The 21,185-nt window shown below is 34.4% G+C and overlaps 1 protein-coding gene across 1 annotated transcript in view; it reads left to right on the forward strand.

Annotated features, from left to right (window-relative positions):
- LOC136033074 (putative fatty acyl-CoA reductase CG5065) overlaps positions 1–21,185 on the forward strand; it is an 87,628-nt gene that overhangs the window by 43,958 nt on the left and 22,485 nt on the right. Inside the window, exons 4-7 of the mRNA XM_065713676.1 lie at positions 2,700–2,845; positions 11,795–11,904; positions 15,970–16,162; positions 19,815–20,054. Of these exons, the coding sequence (XP_065569748.1) occupies positions 2,700–2,845; positions 11,795–11,904; positions 15,970–16,162; positions 19,815–20,054 (689 nt within the window). The remainder of the gene's footprint in view (positions 1–2,699; positions 2,846–11,794; positions 11,905–15,969; positions 16,163–19,814; positions 20,055–21,185) is intronic.

The raw sequence follows: 21,185 nt of genomic DNA on the forward strand, positions 1-21,185 counted from the left end.
AGTGTTTACGCAACGGGTACAAACGATAACGTAAAACAATGAGGTAGTTTCTTAATAATTATTGTCAACTATGGTATTTTAATCCTGAAAATTTACGGATAGCTTTATAACACCAACTAGATTATATAAGATATTGTTCCAAGTCTTCATCCGTCACGATGTCTACGATTGAAAAGGATAAAGGTCAACTGGCTGCAAAGTCAATTTAGTCCCTTCATTCGATATTATTTATTAGTTGTTGTTTTTTCAAAGCTGAGAAGTGGCCTTTGGTCCTATGATAACTGATTGCGTTCTTGTTTGAACATACCGTTTTAAACTTTTCGATAGGCTGACAACTTCATCATTTAACCGATAGTGAAGAAACAAGCACAAACGAGAATGTAAAACAATGAGATAGTTTCGTAATAATTAATAGAATGTCATGTCATCTATGGTATTTTGATCCTAAAAAGTTAGGGATAACTTTATAAGACCAACCAGATTATATAAGATATTGTTCCGAGTTTTCATCCGTGACGATGTCTACGATTGAAAAGTATAAAGTTCAACTGGCTGCAAAGTCAATTTAGTTCCTTCTTTCGATACTATTTTGTTGTTGTTTTTCAACGCTGATGAATAGCCTTTGATTATTTGATTACTCAACAATAGCGAAGAAACAAAACCAGTGTTGCTCTCGCAACACTTTAGTCGGCGAAGCCGGACAAAGGTTGCCGCAACACTTCACGTTGCCCGAGCAACATAGGTCTAATTTTTTTTGGGTTATTGTTTTGTTGGAGTTTCTTCTGTTATGTTGGAGATACACTCTTTGACAATAAGTATGCACATTGTATTTTATGCTTTGTTCAGCGTCCTCCTCAATGCTCCCTAAAGTTTCAAATTAACACGCATACCTGTTCCTCAGATATTACAGACACGCTCTTTTGACAGACTGGATGCAGATAGTGTCTTCTGATTTAGTTTAACATCTTAGTCAAATTTCCCTGGCAATTTTAAACTTAAACGCTTAGCCGCTTCAAACATATTGCAGTTATATCTTTTTGGATAACTAAGTGCACATGATATCTTTTGACTTAGTTTAACATCCCCCTCAGCAATCCTTAAAAGTCACCTTAATACCGTGAATCGTTCCTTGGATGTTATGCGTGTATGTGTTTCACAACCAGTATGAACATTGTGTATTTTTATGTAGTTCAAAATCCCTATCAATATTCTCTGAAATTATCAATTTAATACTTATAGCCGTTCTCTAGATAATACAGATACCTCATTTGGCAGCCAAGATTCTCATAATACCTTTTGATTTAGTTAAACATTCCCCAATAATTACAACTTTGTCTAACTTGTCGTTCAAGATGCATTGCAGACGCACCCTATTAACAACCTAAATGCACATAGTTCATTTTCACTTAGTTAGACATACTCTTGACCTGCCTTAATAGTTTTAGCTTATTGCACTTAGCCGTTCCCAAGATATTACAGATACCCCCTTTTGACAACCTAGATACACCTCATTTGACTAAGTTCAACCCTCTCAGCATTTCTAGAATTTACAACTTAGTACCCTAATCTGTACCTGAGATTTTACAGAAAGTGTTTTTTCATGGACGCACACAGCGTACTTTGATTAGGTTCAACACTGAACGTTTATGTATTAATACCCTTAGCCGTTCCTGAGGTCTCGCAAATCTGCCCTTTTAACAACATGGGTGTATACATTGTCTTTTAATTTAGTTCAACATCCCCCTCAACATTCCTTAAAAGTTTGAGCTTAACATCGTTTGACGGTTCTTAAGTGCTGCACAGATTCCTCTTTTCCATTATAAAACATATTTTTTTAGTGATTGCCAGTTCACATGATTTACGCCCTTGTTCCAAGGGCCCTGAGGGGTTAATGCATCCGATGAGACATATTTATTAAAACTTTCGACCATTGTGAACGAAATGGCTATCTTGAAATTGCATAATAGATTATTAGGAGGATACAAGAGGGGGCAGTTATAAAGGAAGAGTAAGGGACGGGGACTGATCGGTTTCAGATCATTTTTTGACCCTAGTAACTAGAAATTTCAATTTTGAATAGAATATTTCACAATCAGAGAACTAAGCGATTACCCTGTCCATTTGAAGACACCATGAATTATGGCTTCAAATTCCATATTGCACAAAACTGTGTATTATAAAGTATATGTTTAAAAAAATTATAATTTATGTTGTTTTCGGTCTTTTTACCCAGGGTCAGTGGGTGTTATGCCATCCCGGATGCATATTTATTTGATCATTTTAACAGAATGGTTATCTAGGATTTTTGATCGAATGCCTTGGGAGGGTAAAGGGAAAGAATTACAAGGAATTGTTGCTGGTTGCCTTCCGATAACTTTCGAATACAAAATGGGCACTCCGACTTTGAATTCCCAGTCGAATGACTCCGTCTAATTTATAATTCTTATAAATTGAAGACTTATCGTTCTTTACTACAATCAACGCTAGAGTGTTGCCTCTGTTTACACTTTTAGTAATGGACAGAAAATCGGTGACACAAAAAAGCAATGACAGAATCCCAGTGTGGCAAAATGCTTGGGCATCAAATACTTAACACTGGGCATTGTTTATACCGCTTAAAACTTTTCACATCGGTACTAAATAACTAAAATAGATTTCACCTATTGGGAGTTTGAACATTCTATTTATTTGTATTTCAGGTATTGATTCATGTATCCACTGCTTATGTTAATTGTTTGAGGCCTGAGTTAAACGAAACTATTTATCCTGCAGTATGTGACCCCAGCAAATTGATGAATACCTTAGATTGGCTCGACGAAGGTACAGTTACTGCTCTGACTAAGAGGTAGTTTTTCCTTTTCTAAATTCAGTTTAATTTACCATTTTTTTATGATACAAAAACCAAACAGCTCTTGTTAATAAAGAACATAAGAGCATTTTTAGGTCGGTTTTGTGTTTTTAGTATTCCAGTACATAGGGTTTTTTTTGGAATTAGATATTGAAAAATATGATAAGTCCGTTTATTTAAGTTAGTTTTGCAGGTATAGCTTACGTTGTCTGCGAAACAGTTGTCTTTACTACAGTTGTACTAGCAGTAGCAGTAGCCCCAAAATTTTCAAATTATTACTCTTAACTGTGCCTAAGATATTGCAAATATACCCTTTTAATAACCTGGATGCACCTCGTATCTACTGATTGAGTTGAATATTCCTGGTAGTGTGCCTTTAATGCCGTTAGCCTTTTCAGAAACACACATTATCAAACATTCTCCCCTATCCCAATTGAAAATCCTGTTTAAAGAATGAGAGCGAAACTGTTTTCAAAGAATGATCGAAGTGTATCGTTTTCAACCCTTTCCCTGGGAGTTCTGGAGAGGGGGAGGGGGGAGGGAGAAATGTCATTCTTGGAGGCACAGTTATTAGACCTTAGATTATTTGGAACGAAGAGGCCATTTCACAGTGCTAATCTGTATTAAGGGGACTTCTAAAACGGACAAATAGGGGCCTTCACTTTTCAAGTGCTTTCCATCACTCCCCTCAAACATCTAGAGCTTCTATGAAGCTTTTAAACAGGAAAGATAGGGTTCCTTACTCCTCAAGAACTCTCCATCATCCCTCTTAAAATGCCCTAAAAGTTTCAGGTTAGTTACACTCAGGTTCCTAAGTATTATGACTGCACCAGTTTGGAAAAGGCCTCACAATATGTTTTTTGGTTTTGTTCAAAATCACTTTCAGTACTTCCTAAAAGTAAGTTGTAAATAAAAGTAGCAGCAGTTGCAAGGAGTTGCACTCACAATCACAACTGTTCGCTGCAGCACTTGCAAGTAGTCAGAGTCGCGAGTAGTCACCGTCACATTTGCAAATCGTCGCAGTCACAAATTGTCTTAATAGAAATCAGAACTAGTCAAAGTTTCAAGTTTCCAAAATAGAAGTCACAAGTAGTCACAGCTACAATGAATCACAATCGCAAGTAGTTGTACTTGCAATTAGCCCCAGTCACGACAAGTCGTAATTGCCGTGCCAGTACTAGTAGTGACCTTGAAAGTTTCAAATGAGAGCAGATGTAGTTCAGCATCAGCCTAAACACTCTTTGAGATTTCACCCTTGGCCTTTTCGGACACACCCAGGATCGACCATCCCTTGTTTTCTAATGATAAATCATGTATATATGCAATGGGTATATATGCAACCCAGATGCATATAGTGTGTTTTGATTTTGTTCAGTATTTGCCTCAGTATTTTCTGGAAGTAGCTGTAAGTGAAAGTAGCCACAGTCCCAAGCAGCTGTGGTTACATTTGCGAATATTGACAGTCGTAAGTAGTCTCATTTGAAACTGAAAGCTGGTACCGTTGCAAGGAGTCGCAATCGTAAGTAAATGTAGTCCTAGTCACAGGCAGAAATAGTCGCTGTCACAAGTGGTCACATTTGTTGTCAAATTAGCAGTAGTAATAGTAGTGGCCCTAAGGGCTACAAATTCATACCCTGACACATTTCTGAAATTTTGCAGATACACCATTTGAATTTAGTTCAAAGTATATTCAATATTTCCTGAGGCTTCACCGTAGTACATTTAGCCTCTTTAGACACACCCAAGATCAAACCTTTCCCTATATCTCAATGATAAGTTCTGCATGTAAATGATGTGTAAACCTTATGATTGACAATCATTTTCCCAGGCGGCTGTGGGGGGGCATGGTATCCCAGGAAGCATGATTATTAGATTTTGACAATTTTAAACAAACATACTTTTTCAGAATAAAGATCACTATGGAGAGGGACATAGAAAAAGGAAATAGAGAGAGGCTAGTTACCTTCCAATCACTTTCTAATATCCCTCTCAAAAAGATCTGGAAGTTTGCACTTAATACCCTCACCCCTACCTGAGATATTGCTCATGCACCTTTTCCACAATCAGCAAACACATAACGAGTTTTGGTTTTGTTCAAGATACCCGTCTAAATTTCCCAAAAGTTGTCACAATTAGGAGTTGTCGGAGTACCAAGTACTTAGAGTCGCAAGTAGTCGCAGTTGCAGTCTCAGTACCAGTAGTAATAGTAGTGACCCAGAAAGGGTAGTCCAACATACCCCTCAACATTCTCTGAAGTTTCACACTAACATCTTTAGCCAGTTCTGGCGCACTCAAGGGCGATCTTTCCCCAGGATCAGTAATGGGCAAATTTCATAATTTATAATACTTATCCCAGGGCTGTGGGAGGAGAGCATGGCATCCCCGAAGGCATAGCTATTAGACCTTTTCAATTTCTTGAATAAAATAGCCTTTTCAAGATTTTTATTAGTGTCTAGGGGGGCGGGGATGAATCTAAAACTAGCAAAGAGGGTCTAGTTGCCCTCTCATCACTCTTCAAAATCCCCTCCCTTAAAATGCCACCTATGTCCATTAAAGACCCTCATATGTAAGCAATGGGTAACTTATATAACTTACAGCTCTTGTCCTAGGGGTTTTGGAGGTAAATCGTTCTCTGAAGCATATTTGCATAACTCTTATACTATTTTCATCAGAACGACTCTGTCAAAATTTTGATCAGCTATCTTAGGGGGAGTGCAGCTGGAAAGGGCACGGAACGAGGTCTGGTTACCCTCTCAGCTCATTTGACTCTTAGAGAGTTGTCCAAAACTTTCAATTTCCAGTGGAATAAGGCACTGTGTAGTTTTAAAGACCATACATTTCACATAAAGGGGTCCTGGAAAAAAATTTAATAAATAATTCGTTTATTTATTCGTTAAAGAGCTTCAGACCTAGTGGCTCTTTACCATTGAGTACGCTAGAGCGTTACCTAAGAAAGATCACCCTCTAGTATAGAGTTATGCCTAGTATAATGTTTTGTGTTAGTCCAAGGCTGAAGCTTAAGAAGTGGAATTGCGTTGGATCTAGGAAGAAAAGTTAAGGGGAATTTTCTTGGAAGAGTTGAACAGGAAACTGGAGAGTTTAAAACTTGAAATTGTAAAAGATGGACAGAAATATTTTAAGAAATAAGTTTTCAAAGTCTTCGATGTAGTCTTAGAAAGGAAAAATATTGATTGAGGAATAACAGTTTAATATACCTATACTGACATTTATTCATTAGCGTCTTAATAGTTTTTAATTTTAAAGCTAAAAAAGTGAAAACATTTAAAATGTATTTTCTTTTCAGGAAATTGCAAATTATATTCTTCTCTAAAGAAAGCAATCGGTGTGTCAGCCCTACTCATATTGGTTTCTGCGTGTTTTGAGTTTGACTCGGCTATTTATATTAATTTCTGTTTGTTTTGGGTTTCATTTATTTATCGACGGTGATTTGTGGTAATCTTTGGCTTTGAAGATTTTTTCACTTTATTAAGTGAAAAAGATATAATTGCTGGAACTTTCAACAATGCTGAACAAAACGGCTACCTCAAAATTTTGGCCGTATGAAGAGACCATAATTATTATAGTAGTAACTAGTATAAAAATTTTGGCTCTCAATATTCTGTCTAATTTTTATCTTCATACACGCAGCCTTAATAGTACTAGTATCATAGTAGTAGTGGTAGTCATAGGAGCAGTAAGAGCAATATTAGTATTGCATTAGTAGTAGTAGTAGTAACAGTAGCAGCAGCAGTATTAAAAGCAGTAGTAGCAGGTGTATGGTGTCTTTTGGCCAGTTGAACATCCTCTTCGTGATGCAACAGAAGTTGCATCTTAATACGCAACGCTATTCCAAACATACACTATATTTAAACAATGAACGGATTGTCTAACCTATAGCCATTGTCCCTTGGGGCTGTGGGAGGTGGTCGTTGACATGCCCAAAGATATAATTACTGGAACTTTCAACAATGCTGAACAAAACGGCTACCTAAAAATTTTGGCCAGATAGGTTTTAGAAAATGATGGTCGTTGGGATAGGGAATGTTGGTTGGTCCTCCAATCACTTTTGACTCTTAAAAAGGGTATTTGAACCACTGATTTCCAATCAAGTCGGCCCCGTCTAAAAATTTTAATGATACCACCCATCCCATAAGAACCTTATATGCCCCGGGCCATATTTTACAAGCCTTACCCCTAAGCTCTTGGGGGTGTGTCACCCATGAAGGCATTATAATATGTTCTTTGGACTATTTTGAACAAAATAGCTATCTCATAATTTCAATCGATCTGTTTGTCGAAAAGAGGGAGTCGAGGAGAGGGTACCTTAAATTGCACTTAAAACCACATTTGACTCTAAAAAGTAAAACAGAACTTTCAGTTTCCAATGTTATAGGCCTCTTCTAAAGTTTTTACGGCTACCCTTTCCATAAACACTTAATTTGCTCCCAGGGCATAGTTACAACCCCTGACCTCGGTACCTGGGGGACTACGTCAACCCCGAAGCCCTTGTTATATGTTCTTTGAACTATTTTGAACAAAATGGCTATCTCAAATTTTCTGTCAGATGTAATTTGGGAAAAGTGGACGTGGTGGAGGGGGACTAGTTGGCCTTTGATCATTTTAGGCTCTTAAAAAGGGAACTAGAACTTCTGATTTCCAAGTGAATGAGCCCCCTCCGAAGTTTATGCAACTACCAATTCCACAATGACCTTATATGGTAACAAAGGCAACTAGTACAACTTATAACCCTTGCCCCGAGGGCTTTGGGATGGGGGGAGGGTTGTCATCCTCAAAGATATAATTACTGCACCTTTCAAGAGTGCTGAACAAAATGACTATGTCAAAAGTTTAATAGGACGGGTTTAGGAAAATAATGGAAGTGTGGGGCTGGCTGCCCTCCAATCGCTTTTGACATTGAAGAGGGCACTAGATTTTCAATTTATAATCGGATTAACTCCTTTAAAAGTTTCTTCCAAAACTCCTTCTATATGAAGGGCGTTGGTCAGAAAACAAGCGAGAAAAAATGAATAAAAAACGCATTACGCCCATATCCCTCTTTACGTCAGCAGCTGTATTGCACTACCCATGATGTCTGGTCGTTTTGAGTTTTAATTACTGTAGGAATTTATTTCTACTGGCTTTATTTTTGCATTGTTATACGTTCTTTGGACTGTTTTCAAAAAAATGGCTCTCTAACAATTTTGATGAGGTGCGTTTGGGGAAACGAAGGCGTAGTGCGGGGGGGGGGGGGTAGTTTCCCTCCTATAATTTTCGACTGTTAAAAGAGGACTACAATTTTCAATTTACAATCAAATGAGCAACCTTTAAAATTTATGCGGCCACTCCTTCCATAAAAGCCTTATATGCCCCTAGGCTACAACTCACAATTCTAGCCCCCTGGCTTCGGGGGCTGTATCAACCTCGAAGGTCTTGTTGTTATAATCTTAGTCTTTCGCAAATGAAAGAGTACTAAGAAAAGGTTTTCAACTGGAATCGTCCTTAAAAATTTTTTTAGTGGATTTTTCAGGGACAATGGTATTATCTGGGGGTAACTTTCCTGGTGGTGGGTATTTTAAGTGAGAAGAAGTTTCCTGTGGGGGAAAGAATTTTTCATGGAGGGGGAGCCAGATTTCTGGCATTATTTGAAAAACGATCAGAAATCAAATTAAAAAGATATTTTTTCAACTGAAAGCAAGGAGCAACATCAAAACTTAAAACAAACATAATTTATTACGTGTATGAGGGAGTATCCCCATACTCAGCACCTCACTCTTTACCCTAAAGTTTGACTTTTTATCTCAGTTCTATAAGAACAACTCCTGAAATAGAAAGGCCGTTTAACTAGAACAATAAGAAGTTTTTTTTGTTTTTTTTTAAATACTAAAAACTTTAGCGTGAAGAGTGAAGTTTTGAGGAGGGGCCAACTCCCCTCATATATGTAATAACATATGTTCGTTTTAAGTTTTGATTTGCTCCTTACTTTCAGTTGAAAAACTTTTATTTTTTAGTAAAGGAGGTTAACGGAGTGATGAAGTAAAAAGTTTAATAGTGAAAATCCTGGGATACTTTTTACGTTCCAAAAAGTTTTGAAGGATAAGAACCAAGTTCGGAAGCCCAAGCTGAAATATTTAAAGTCACTATAATGACAGCGAACAAGTATTGCTCTGAAACAAGGGTGCTTCAGCAAAGGAATATCCGGGCTGCTGCGGCAGCTAGCAACATAGTAAGAGATTAAATAAAAAAAAACTAGTTTTTTTAACTGAAAGTAAGGAGCGACATTAAAACTTAAAACGAACAGAAATTACTCAGTATAAAAAATGGGTTGTCCCCTACTCAACGCCTTGCTCTTTACGCTAAAGTTTTTAATTGTTTTAAAAAGTAGTATTGTGGCAGAGAGTCAAACTTCAGCGTAAAGAGCGAGGGGTTGCAGAGGGGACAACCCATTTCATATGCGGAGTAATTTCTGTTCGTTTTAAGTTTTAATGTCGCTCCTTGCTTTCAGTTAAAAAACTAGTTTTTTTTATTTAATTTCTGAATGTTTTTGAATTAATGCATGTTGGATTTTGGCTCTCCGCACGTAAATTATTAAAATGAAATTTGCATATTAATTCTTTTATTTTTGGCTAAATGGCTTTCTCTTAGTTTTGATCAGACGATTTGAGAAATAAGGAATGGGGAAGGAGGCCTAGTTGCCCTCCAATTTTTCGGCTAGTTAAAAAAACAACTAGAACTTTTAATTTTTAACGAACGTTTTTATTAGTAGAAAATATACGTAACTTAAGAAATAACTTACGTAACAAACTTTTATATTCTTATTTTTTTTATTATGTATATGAGGGGGTTTGTCCCCTCGTTAATACATCGCTCTTTATACTAAATCTTAAGTTTTGTCCCAACTCTTTAAGAATCACCACTGAATCAGAAAGGCCGTAGAATAAATAGTTGAAATTACTAAAAATACTTTAGCATAAAGAGCTCCTCCTAAATACCTTGCTCTTTATGCTGAAGTATTTTTAGAACCCCTCATATGCGTAATAATCTATGTTCGTTTTAAGTCATAATGCTACTCCTTACTTTCCATTGAAAAACTTTTTCATGTTTATTTTTTCATTGTTTTTTTTATAGTAATGCTAGAAAATCCCACACCCTATTCATTGAATTTCTTTTCCCCCATGACATATTCCTCCAAGGAAAGATCCTCCCACTTAGCCCCCTCCCCTCAAACCCACCCCAAACCAAAAAATACCCCCTAAAAACGTCTATACACTTCCCAATAACCATTATTAGATGTAAACACTGGACACAGTTTGTAACTTGTAACCGCTCCCCCAGGGACTGTGGGGGAGTAATTCATCCCCAAAAACATAGTTATTATGGTTTTCAACTATGCAGAACAAAATGGCTATCTCAGAATTTTGATTCGTTGACTTTGGAACAAAATGAGATTGGGAGGGGGCCTAGGTGCCCTCCAATTTTTTTGGTCACTTAAAAAGGGCACTAGGACTTTTCATTTCCGTTAGAATGAGCGCTCTTGCGACATTCTAGGACCACTTGGCTGATACGATGACCCCTGGGAAAAAAACAAAACAAAAAAAACAAACAAATAAACACGCACCCGTGATCTGTCTTCTGGCAAAAAATACGAAATTCCACATTTTTGTAGATAGGAGCTTGAAATTTTTTCTATAGGGTTCTCTGATACGCTGAATGCGATGGTGTGCTTTTCGTTAAGATTCTATGACCTTTAGGGGTTGTTTCTTCTATTTACCAAAATAAGGCAAATTTTCTCAGGCTCGTAACTTTTGATGACAAAGACTAAATTTGATGAAACTTATATATTTAAAATCATCATGAACGATTCTTTTGATGGATCTCTTAGCATCAAAGTTCCGCTTTTTAGAGTTTCGTTTACTATTGAGCCGGGTCGCTCCTTACTACAGTTCGTTACCACGAACTGTTTGACAATTGCGTCCCATATTAAAAAAAAAACAATAGCTAAAAATGCTATCAGATCATAACACAAAGTATTCTATTAGAATTGCCTTGTCCGGACCCCCTATGTAGAAAACGTAGAGCACCTTGGCTTGAATAGTGAGGAAAATACATTGGCTTGAAAAACAGGATATGTGGATGGAACTACGATATTCTGCATCGATGGCATCTTTTTTATCCAATATTTCTCCTCAGCTACTGGGGCAGTGGAACATCATATCTTACTAATACTTTCCAAAGGTAACATCAAGTATCTGTTTGAATGACCGTTTGTCACGCTTCAAGTTCTATGAAAATAAAGTTTTATCCCACTTCTTAGAGTTGTTATGAATAGAAGGTTAAGATGGACAGGACACACTCTTTTGATTGGAGGCGCTCTAAAGACTGAAAGGTCAATCCAAACGCCACTCTGCTTCCACTTAATTATTGAAAGAGTAATCAAAGAGTATCTCAAAAGAGTGATCAAATGGCAATCTGGAGATTTCCTCTCCAGATTGGCAATGGCAATCTGGCCATTGGCCATTGGCCAATGGCAATCTGGAGACCGTTTCAGCTGAATGCAACAAGAAGATATTATAAAACTTTTAGTACCGATTTTCGTTATTAAATAAAAACAAGAAGTCTAGTAAACTGTGAAAGGAAAAGCAAATGTTTTATCAGCTTGATACTTCAGGACTGCAGGAATTTTTCAATTATGAAAATTCTCGAGGAGAGAATCTTCGCTATCAAGACGGTATCCACGGGGGTCAGGGAGTTCAATCCCCCTGAAATTTCTGTTCGAATGGAAATTCATATAAACAAACATTCAATGTTTAACGTGTTTTGGAGCCCCCTCCCCTCAACAAAGCCTCCTTCCGAACAAAAATCCTTGATACGACCTTGCTCACACAATATAGTGTTTCTAGGAAATGATTCAACTTCCGAATTATTTTCATAGCTTATTATTATTTTTAGCCTCCTTAACGGACTGCCAAATACTTACACCTACACCAAAGGACTTGGAGAACACGTAATAAGAGATGAGAGCTTACCGTTTCCTGTTGCCATTATTCGGCCCACTATCGGTAAGTCATCTATTTTAATAGGATTAATATTTTCTTTTATCTAGATCTGACGCAAAAATACCATATATCGCCTTTTTGACGATTACATTTTTAATATTACCTTCTGGTTCTTCTGGCCAATTTCTATATGAATCTTATCGGTATATATTTCTTACCTTTTGTGTACATGCCATCCTAATGGTTGTTCATAGACATTCTTTAGGATTTTTGTGAAAGTACTTATGGCTACTACTACTACTACTATCAAGTCACTGTATCACCAAGCCACTTGAAGCCAGCATAGCTACACTCGATCCTGCTCCATCCCAATCTATTCAAATCCTTCCCCTTACACCCTCCCAGAAATGTTTAATTTGTCTTTAATCTCTCCAAACTATATCCTTCCATCTCAATCGGGAGACCCAAAACGGATCGCCCCATGCTTTTCATTTGGCCTAAAATGGTTGGCAGACAAGGACATTCATTGGCAATTTGTCATCCTTCATTCGTAAAACGTGCCCTAGCTGTCAAAACGTGTCCCATCTCTTATTATAGATTTAGAAAGTGGGACTGAAGACTAATGGTTATATGTATATATATATATATATATATATATATATATATATATATATATATATATATATATATATATATATATATATATATATATATACGTGACGTCACGTTATACATGACGACATGACTGCCGGTCCATGGATTATTCTTTATGGTTGATTGTGTATGGCTATGCTGTTTGACCTATGTGATTGTATGGATGAGTAGGGTTTAAGGCCTCATTCAAGTGCTGGTCTATATTAATCACTAATTTAGGAAAACAGTCTTCCTTTTCTCCTTCTGTCTCTCTTTTTTTTTTTTTTTTTTTTTTTTTTTTTTTTTTTTTTTATGTGTTTGTGCTGTTGCATTGGTGATTTCTCTTTTCATTATATATATATATAAATCAGTAAATCAACTTTAGGTGATACTAGGCTTGTAGAGGTGTTATGGACATCTTTAAATAAAGGTCTATTCTCAATAAGCCAACTAAGTACAGGAAAAATACCTTCACAAAAATAGTATCATTTTGTGAAATTCTAAAATTTACCGAACATTTTATAACTTCCACGATGCCAGTATCTTCACTAAATTCAGGTAAGATAACTGGTAGTTTTTACCAGACATCGAAGGGTGGATGTATTATAATATCTCTAAGGCCATACTGACCAAAGCCGCTATTAAGTTTTATCTGTTTTGCTAAGTTTAAACATATAAGAGGAGAGTTTGTTCGTTCAATAAAGTTTTGCCTAGTAAGTAAAAAATGAAATATCATTGAACAATCAAAATAATCAAAATTAACAAAAATTGTATCATCAGTGCAAAACACACCAATATGTCATAAAAAATGCCATTCTGATACGGAATAATGTATATTATACAAATTATAGTATTAACCTAGCTCATTTTTTCCAATTCCTTCTTTATTACAAGGTCAAAGACTGTCTTAAATTACTACAACATAACTAGATTTTTACCATCTGCTATATCTCTGTTTTTACTGTTGTGTTTTTTTTTTACAAATAGAGTTGTTCCTGAAATAATATATTTTTTTCAAAGTAGTATTTAAGTAGTTATTTAATTAATTGATGCTATTTATTAGAAAAGTTGGTTTTATTCTTGGGATCTCGACTTTCTAATATATATATATATACTAGCTGTTGGGGTGGCGCTTCGCGCCACCCCAACACCTAGTTGGTGGGGGCGCTTCGCGCCCCCCCCAAGCCCCCCCGCGCGCGTAAGTCGTTACGCGCCATAATAGTTACGCGCCATTGTAGTTGTGTCCCTATGTCCCACCTGTGAATATAGATATATATATATATATATGGTTTTAACTACGTAAAACTTGCGAATATACAACATTCTTTGCTGTCCCATTGTCTTTGCATATAAATAGATTGTCAGGTTATCCCCCTGTTTCCCCCGGTGTCCCCGTTGTAGTTGTGTCCCTGTGTCCCGGTCGTCATTTATATTCCCTGTGTCCCGGGTCCCGGTCATCATTTGTATCCCGGTGTCCCGGTCTGTATATACATTCGTTTTTTAGTTTTGTTTTTCTCCTTTATTTTTTTCCTTTTTTTTTCTTTTTTAGCTTATTTAGATTTTTAGATTTTTTAGTTTTTTTTATTAGTTTTTAGTTTTTATTTCTTTTTAGTTTTTTTGTCCCGGTCGTCATTTATATCCCCCTGTTTCCCCCGGTGTCCCCGTTGTAGTTGTGTCCCTGTGTCCCGGTCGTTATTTATATTCCCTGTGTCCCGGTCGTCATTTGTATCCCGGTGTACCGGTCTGTATATACATTCGTTTTTTAGTTTTGTTTTTCTCCTTTATTTTTTTCCTTTTTTTTTCTTTTTTAGTTTATTTAGATTTTTAGATTTTTTATTTTTTTTATTAGTTTTTAGTTTTTTTTTCTTTTTAGTTTTTTTGTAGTTTTTACCTTCTTTTTAGTTTTGTTAATTTTTTTTTTTACTTGTGTCCTGGTCGTCATTTATACTCCCTGTGTCCCGGTGCTTTGTTGATTGCTAATCGAACATTCCTTTTGTCCTGGTCGCTTTCTCTTTGAGTGTCGTCATTTATTTTTTTCTTTTTTAGTTCTTTTAGTTTTTACCTTTTTTAGTTTTTTTTTAGTTTTTAGTTTTTTTAGTTTTTTACCTTTTTTTAGTTTTTTTAGTTTTTTAGCTTTTTTATTTTTTTTATTAGTTTTTAGTTTTTTTGTAGTTTTTGCCTTTTTTTTTTAGTTTTTTGTCCTGGTCGCTTTCTCTTTGAGTGTCGTCATTTATTAGTTTTTTCCTTTTTTTTTTTAGTTTTTTATTGGTTTTTACCTTTATTTTAGCTTATTTTTCAGTTTTTTCCTTTTTTTTAGTTTTTTTTTATTTTTTATTTTTTTTAGTTTTTTACCTTTTTTTAGTTTTTTTAGTTTTTTTAGTTTTTTAGCTTTTTTACTTTTTTTATTAGTTTTTAGTTTTTTTTTGTAGTTTTTGCCTTTTTTTAGTTTTTTCAGTTTTTTTTTTAGTTTTTTATTGGTTTTTACCTTTATAGTTTTTTTAGTTTTTTAGCTTTTTTATTTTTTTTATTAGTTTTTAGTTTTTTTTGTAGTTTTTGTCTTTTTTTAGTTTTTTCAGTTTTGACGTCACCTAATCCAGTTTTTTCAGGTGACGTCACCTGACACATCCATCCACACATCCATCCACACATCCACAGACAGACAACTTATTTTTATATATATAGATATATATATATATATATATATATATATATATATATATCTTGCACGTGCGCAGGGAGGCCTTCAGACCCGCCCCCCCCCCCGAAATTTTTTGAGATGTTTAATTTCCCCATGGTTTCTTGGGACTTCTGGCAAAAGTGGGACATTTATTAAGAATCTAGATACACATGTGAAGCCTTTTTTGGGGGATTTTACAGCATGCAATTATCCGGTCAAGTCACTGCCCAATTACTAACCCATTTTCTGACAACTTTCTACCCTCTTTGAAGTAGTTAGCAATTATACTGTTATTTTTTTGTAAAGAGAGTTTGCTTTCCACAGCAAAATAGAATTATTCTTGATATTAGGGCGTTTATCCCCCCTTTTCAGGATAAAGTACAGCTTTTAATGGATCAATTTTGGAAACTATCATTTTTCATTAAAATCTACGTTTTTGCAATAGAAGAACTACCCCCCACAGCACCCATATTGCACTGTTAACCCTAAAATGTCCCTTTCAGTGGGATATAATAGATTAATCACTGGTTCTAAATCGCTGTGAACATAACCTGAGCCTAGAATATATATATATATATATATATATATATATATATATATATATATATATATATATATATATATATGTATAGGCGATGTTTTCTGAAATATAATGTTGTCTTTAGTTAGTTGTTTTAACCAATGAACTGTAAAAAGCAATTCAGACCTTTTGGCTTCATGTCCACCTTACTTTTAGCAGGCTATTTTAAAGCCATGTTTGCTTCATTTACTTTAAAAACACATCAATTTGCAACTTCTTTAACATAATCGTCTTTTAGTCACCTCATCATGGAAAGAGCCAATGCCCGGGTGGGTAGATAGCATCAACGGGCCAACAGGATTTGTTGCTGGCTGTGCCGCAGGAATTTTCAGAACCTTATACTGCCACACCCACATGATCACTGACTTAATACCTGCTGAATATCCAACAAATCTGATGATTTCTGCTGCTTGGCATACCGTAGAACACAGGTATGTGTGACGATATACGACAATTTAAAGATCTGATTGTTGTACCTCAAAAGATGAGGTTGTTGTACCTCAACAATATTTTTTTTGGAGTAAAACTCACAAGAAACACCTGAGTAATGTTAAGACTTTCGATGCCGAAAAATAGCCATTAACGAATTTATGCAAAGCAAAAAAACTTAATAAAGGGAAATAGTAAAATCAACAGAGGACACAGGGAAATAACATGACAGACGAATTCTGAAGCTAAAAAAATAGTTAAACCGATTGCATTGAGGAAATAGAAAAAAATAATGTTAGGATAAATATATCCAAAATGGGGTAAATTAGCTAATTATACAAATAAGGTCGAATTTACTCACCTTTTTGAAACTTAAAACTCAGGTGTTACGAATGAATAAAAAATGCAATGAAGATTTGGATTTTATTTAACTTCGTTATTGTCGTAAACTCTTATCACACACAAGTCCAGAATGTAAATTTTATCTAAAGCTAAGGGAAATATATTAAGAAATATATAGTTTTTAAACTAGGGGAAATTTAAACAAATGATATTTCACAGAGACGAATGTAAAAACTTTCCGTGTTAGCAAGCTTTGGGCTTTTACTCTTGGATTTCCAAAGGAAAATCTCATGCGTGTGAATCCGGCACAAATCTGGATTCACTTATCTTATTCAGATGAGCTGATTCGTTTGGCGATTTGAAAAAATTAGTTTGCGTTTTCTTATTGTTGCCTTTTGTTCGAATTAGCTCAGTTTTAAGTGATCACATAAAAATGTGTGAATTCTCTGGGTTTTTTTTCGGATCCTGCAGAAAAAAAAAAAACAATTTACCCGCTCCTCCCTCTGGTTTTCCATATAGGCATCTTATAAAATTATACAAAAAATATGTAAATCACTGGTGTAGCGCATGAAATTAGGACAAAAGTAGTAGTAACTTCCCATATAATTCCCCCCCAATCCGGGGTTTATAACAGAAGTGTTTCATGTTGAGAAGTATACCAAACAGTACGCTTTTGTTATAGCTAACAACAAAACAACAAACAAATCGAGACGCTAGACAAGTTTAAAAGAGAGATTAAATGCAGAAATTATATTCAATGGCATATGCATGATATATAACGTAAAGATTGATCCACTTCGCTATTTGATGATGTCATTAACTTTTTTTCCTGTGCTGTCCAACTCTTTTTAAAGGGCAATTATTTGCCAATGCTTTTTTTATTTTATTCCTTTGAAAACAGAAATAATCGACTACTAACTAAAAAATTAACATCAAAGGGTTTTTAAGTGATATGTTTGGTTTGTTGAAGCGATATTTTCAAATTTATTTTGAATTTTATTTGAACGATACTGATTTTTTTGGAAAATAGATAAACGTTTCATCAGCTGATATTCAATTCTTTTGACATAAACATTTTTAAAAGGTAAAAAATATTCTGGGAATTTGTTTCATAATACACTAATGAAATGAGATTGATTGTTTTATATACGAGACAGATAATAAAAAAAGTGCCTAAAAGTTTGAGCAGTTTCGGAATTTTAAGGTTATAAGTTAAAAAAAAAAAAATGTCATTAAGACGTTTTACAGGAGCACAAATGACATATTAGTCCTTCAGGACTTTATGGGTTGTAACCACAGTTATATATGAGATTTTTTCTATTCTTGAAATTTGAATTTTTCATTTTGATACGTTCATTTTAAGTTAGATCCATTCATAGCAAGATCAGTCATTTTTTTAGTTTAACCCTACTATTCATTTATTTTTTTTTCTTCTTGGTCCATTTATTTACTCATAGCAATTTCTGCGCGCTTTAACTTTGACTTATATTAATAATTATATTTAATTAATTGTTTCAAATCCTTTCATAAATTGCCCCCCCCCTCAAAAAAAGATATGTCTTAAAATCTAGTTTTGAAGTAATTATTTTGTTTTATACATAGCTACAAATTCTAAATAGTTTTTTTTTTATATAAAAAAGCACTCGTACTTGGATTTTGGAAAAAACTACACTAAAAACTTGTAGTCACAAGACATCATTCTAGTAATGGCAAAAAATTGAGGTTATAAATAAAATAAAAGTTGCAAAAAGTGACGTTAGAAGAATAGCCAGATAATTTCAAGAAATTTCAATTATAAACACGAGGTTTTATGAAGTTAAAAAATCGAGCTGAAAGAGGGAAACTGTTTTCCCAGAAGATTGATTACAAAAAATGATAAAAAAGAAATTGCAAAAATGTTTTTAAAAATGTTACAATTTGCCCTGATTAATTTCTCCAAAATCTCTAATCAAGAATAAGAAAAAAGTTATTTAATTTATATATTTTTTTATTGATGGTAAATTTACGAAGAATGTATTTAGTACAACACTTTACTCATAGGTGAGAATAAAATGACCATCATCTGAACATGAAAATATATTTTCCAAAGAAGATTCAGTCCATTAACTAGGAATATCCACACAAATGATTAAGGAGTTAATTTGTGAACATTTCCTTAGCAAATGAATTTTAAATATAGAGTTTCCTATGAAAAGCCAATCATTAGTCTATTGGAAGTAGATTAATTTTTTCGAATAGATGTATTTCTGAGGGAACAGTATAATTATAAGATAAATAAACTTTTAAATTCAAATTTAAATACTTACTTAATTGCAAAAAGGGCTGTACTGCTTAAAAATAATATTACAAGACTCATTCAAAAAATTTGATTTGTCCTACCCAGACTGAGACTTTCATTAAGTTTGAATACACATCTTGTACCAGTGATAAGTAATACTTCAGGGTGAGCACCTTTACACCATCACTACAGACAAATGTTTAATCAGAAATTGCTGACATAGCACTTTTTTTCAATCTTCACTATATAATATTTGTATTTCAATGAGCGCATTGCCTTTAATTTCGCCCCCTGATGGCATTATCTGCCATTTTGTGGCACAGAGCTACGGTCGTGGCACCAACATGGGGGCCATAATTTTCCTCATATGGTTTTTGACGGTGGCAATTGAATTGTACAATTTTTATTGAAATCCAACGCCCTTTTTGATGGGTTTCAAGCTCTTTTTTGAAATTAATATAAGTTCTATTTTGCAACAATTTTACTGTTAGTGTTAGTGAGAATAATAGTTATCGTAAATAAGTGAACTTCAATGACGATTTTTCTCTTGAACAGTTTGTCTAACCAAATTTTTAACCTTTATCTATTGTAGGCCGTTCTTTAAGAGTTTGTAGCTGACATTTGGACCATGGACAATCGTAGACATTAAACCTGAAACATTTGGCAATACTACAAAACCAAAATTTAAAGAATGTTTCCCCCTTATCCTAATAACATGTTAGTTAATAATCATACACTGGATTCCCAGTTTTCCTCTTTTTATGTTTCTGATTTTTGATCAAAGTGTCAATCGTGTTTTAAAACTTCTTCGCCGAAGGAATTGTTTTTTATGGCCATCCACAAGTTTCAAAGATCTAATATGTTGGTGGCTTTAGATAAATAGTGTTTGAAATTACTATTGATAATTCTTTTCTTTATTATTTTTTTAGGTTGCAGTGTACTAAAAAGTAACGAGCTTGAATGTGATCAAGTCTGATATGCTTTTACTATCAGGAATACTAAGAAAAAAACTTTAATATATTTTCTATTTTTAGGATGCCTAGCTTATGTGTATATACTATTGGCTCGTCAGGCTTGAATCCCGTCTATTGGTCAGATTTAGAAAAGTATATATATCCTTACATGATGAAAAACCCAATCAGTATGACATTATGGCCACCAGGGGGAAGTTTCAAAAGCAGTTATGTTCACCATAAGATTGATATGGTACTTTATCACAACTTGCCAGCATACACGCTTGACTTCTTAGTCAGATGTTGTGGAAAAAAACCCTTGTAAGATTACCTATTTTTTCATCTTTTTAAATTAAGTTATGTTAAGAAAATGCTTTGTTTTTGTCATGAATTATAATTTCTAGCACTAATTACCTACTGTCTTTTCATTATGATAATTTAAAACCACTGTTCAAAAAGGGAGCTTTTCAAGGAAAAGTAAAGGGTTATTTTATACTTAAGGTCAGCAGAAATATGTCACATAATAATTCAAACTCAAAAGACCAAAAGTAACAATAAAAGAAAAAACCAAACCCAAAATAAGCAGAAATTAAATAAATGATAATATCAAAGTGATGCCGATACAAATGAATAGCTAAATCTGGGAAATAACCATATCTTTAAAATGATAGATAGTAAATAAGAAAATGATCATATCTGCAAAAGACACAGATATAGATGAATAAGTAAGTTTTAAAACGAATGAAAATAAAATGAAACATTCAAGTCAAATTTAAAGCGAACAAAAAACTAGACAGAGGAGTTTGGCAAATGCCTCCTTTCTCCTCATCTAGCTGGAAGGTTTCTAAGGCTTGCTGCGTCATTTGCGTTTTATTGAAAACAATATGTACCTTGAGTAGTGCAGATTAATTTTTCAAAGCACCAATAAAAATAAAATTAATCGTTATGATTATCGAGATGACTGGAAGGCAGGAGTATAAATAAATTCAATATTTAGCATATACTAATATTAAGTCCAGGAAATCTCAACAACTCAAAATTTCATTTCATTGATTTTTTTATTTTTTATAAATCAATATTATAATATAAGAAAGATGTTCATAATATATTTTGTTGTCAGCAATAAAAAAATTCGTCCAAACTCGTTTATGTCGCGATTTGGTTTGTTTTGACTTGAATCTTCTTTGTTTTGAAAGCACACTATTCAGGATATATAGGTGGATACTTCTTATGAGGTAGCCCTCTCTCTAGGGCCGGAAAAAGAGTCTGGTTGTTGCCTTAAGCAAACTTTGGTTAATCCTTCTTTCTGAACACCCCTTCTCAACGTATTGATTTCTTTTTATAAATTTCTTTACCCAAAGCTCTTAAGGAAACAACCAATCAATTAATATTGCAGCGTAATTGACTGAGGCAATTTTGTTCTTTCGTGCTCAAAATTCGGTGACAACTTGA

The sequence above is a fragment of the Artemia franciscana genome, chromosome 1, assembly GCF_032884065.1.
Source record: "Artemia franciscana chromosome 1, ASM3288406v1, whole genome shotgun sequence".
Taxonomy (NCBI): domain Eukaryota; kingdom Metazoa; phylum Arthropoda; class Branchiopoda; order Anostraca; family Artemiidae; genus Artemia; species Artemia franciscana.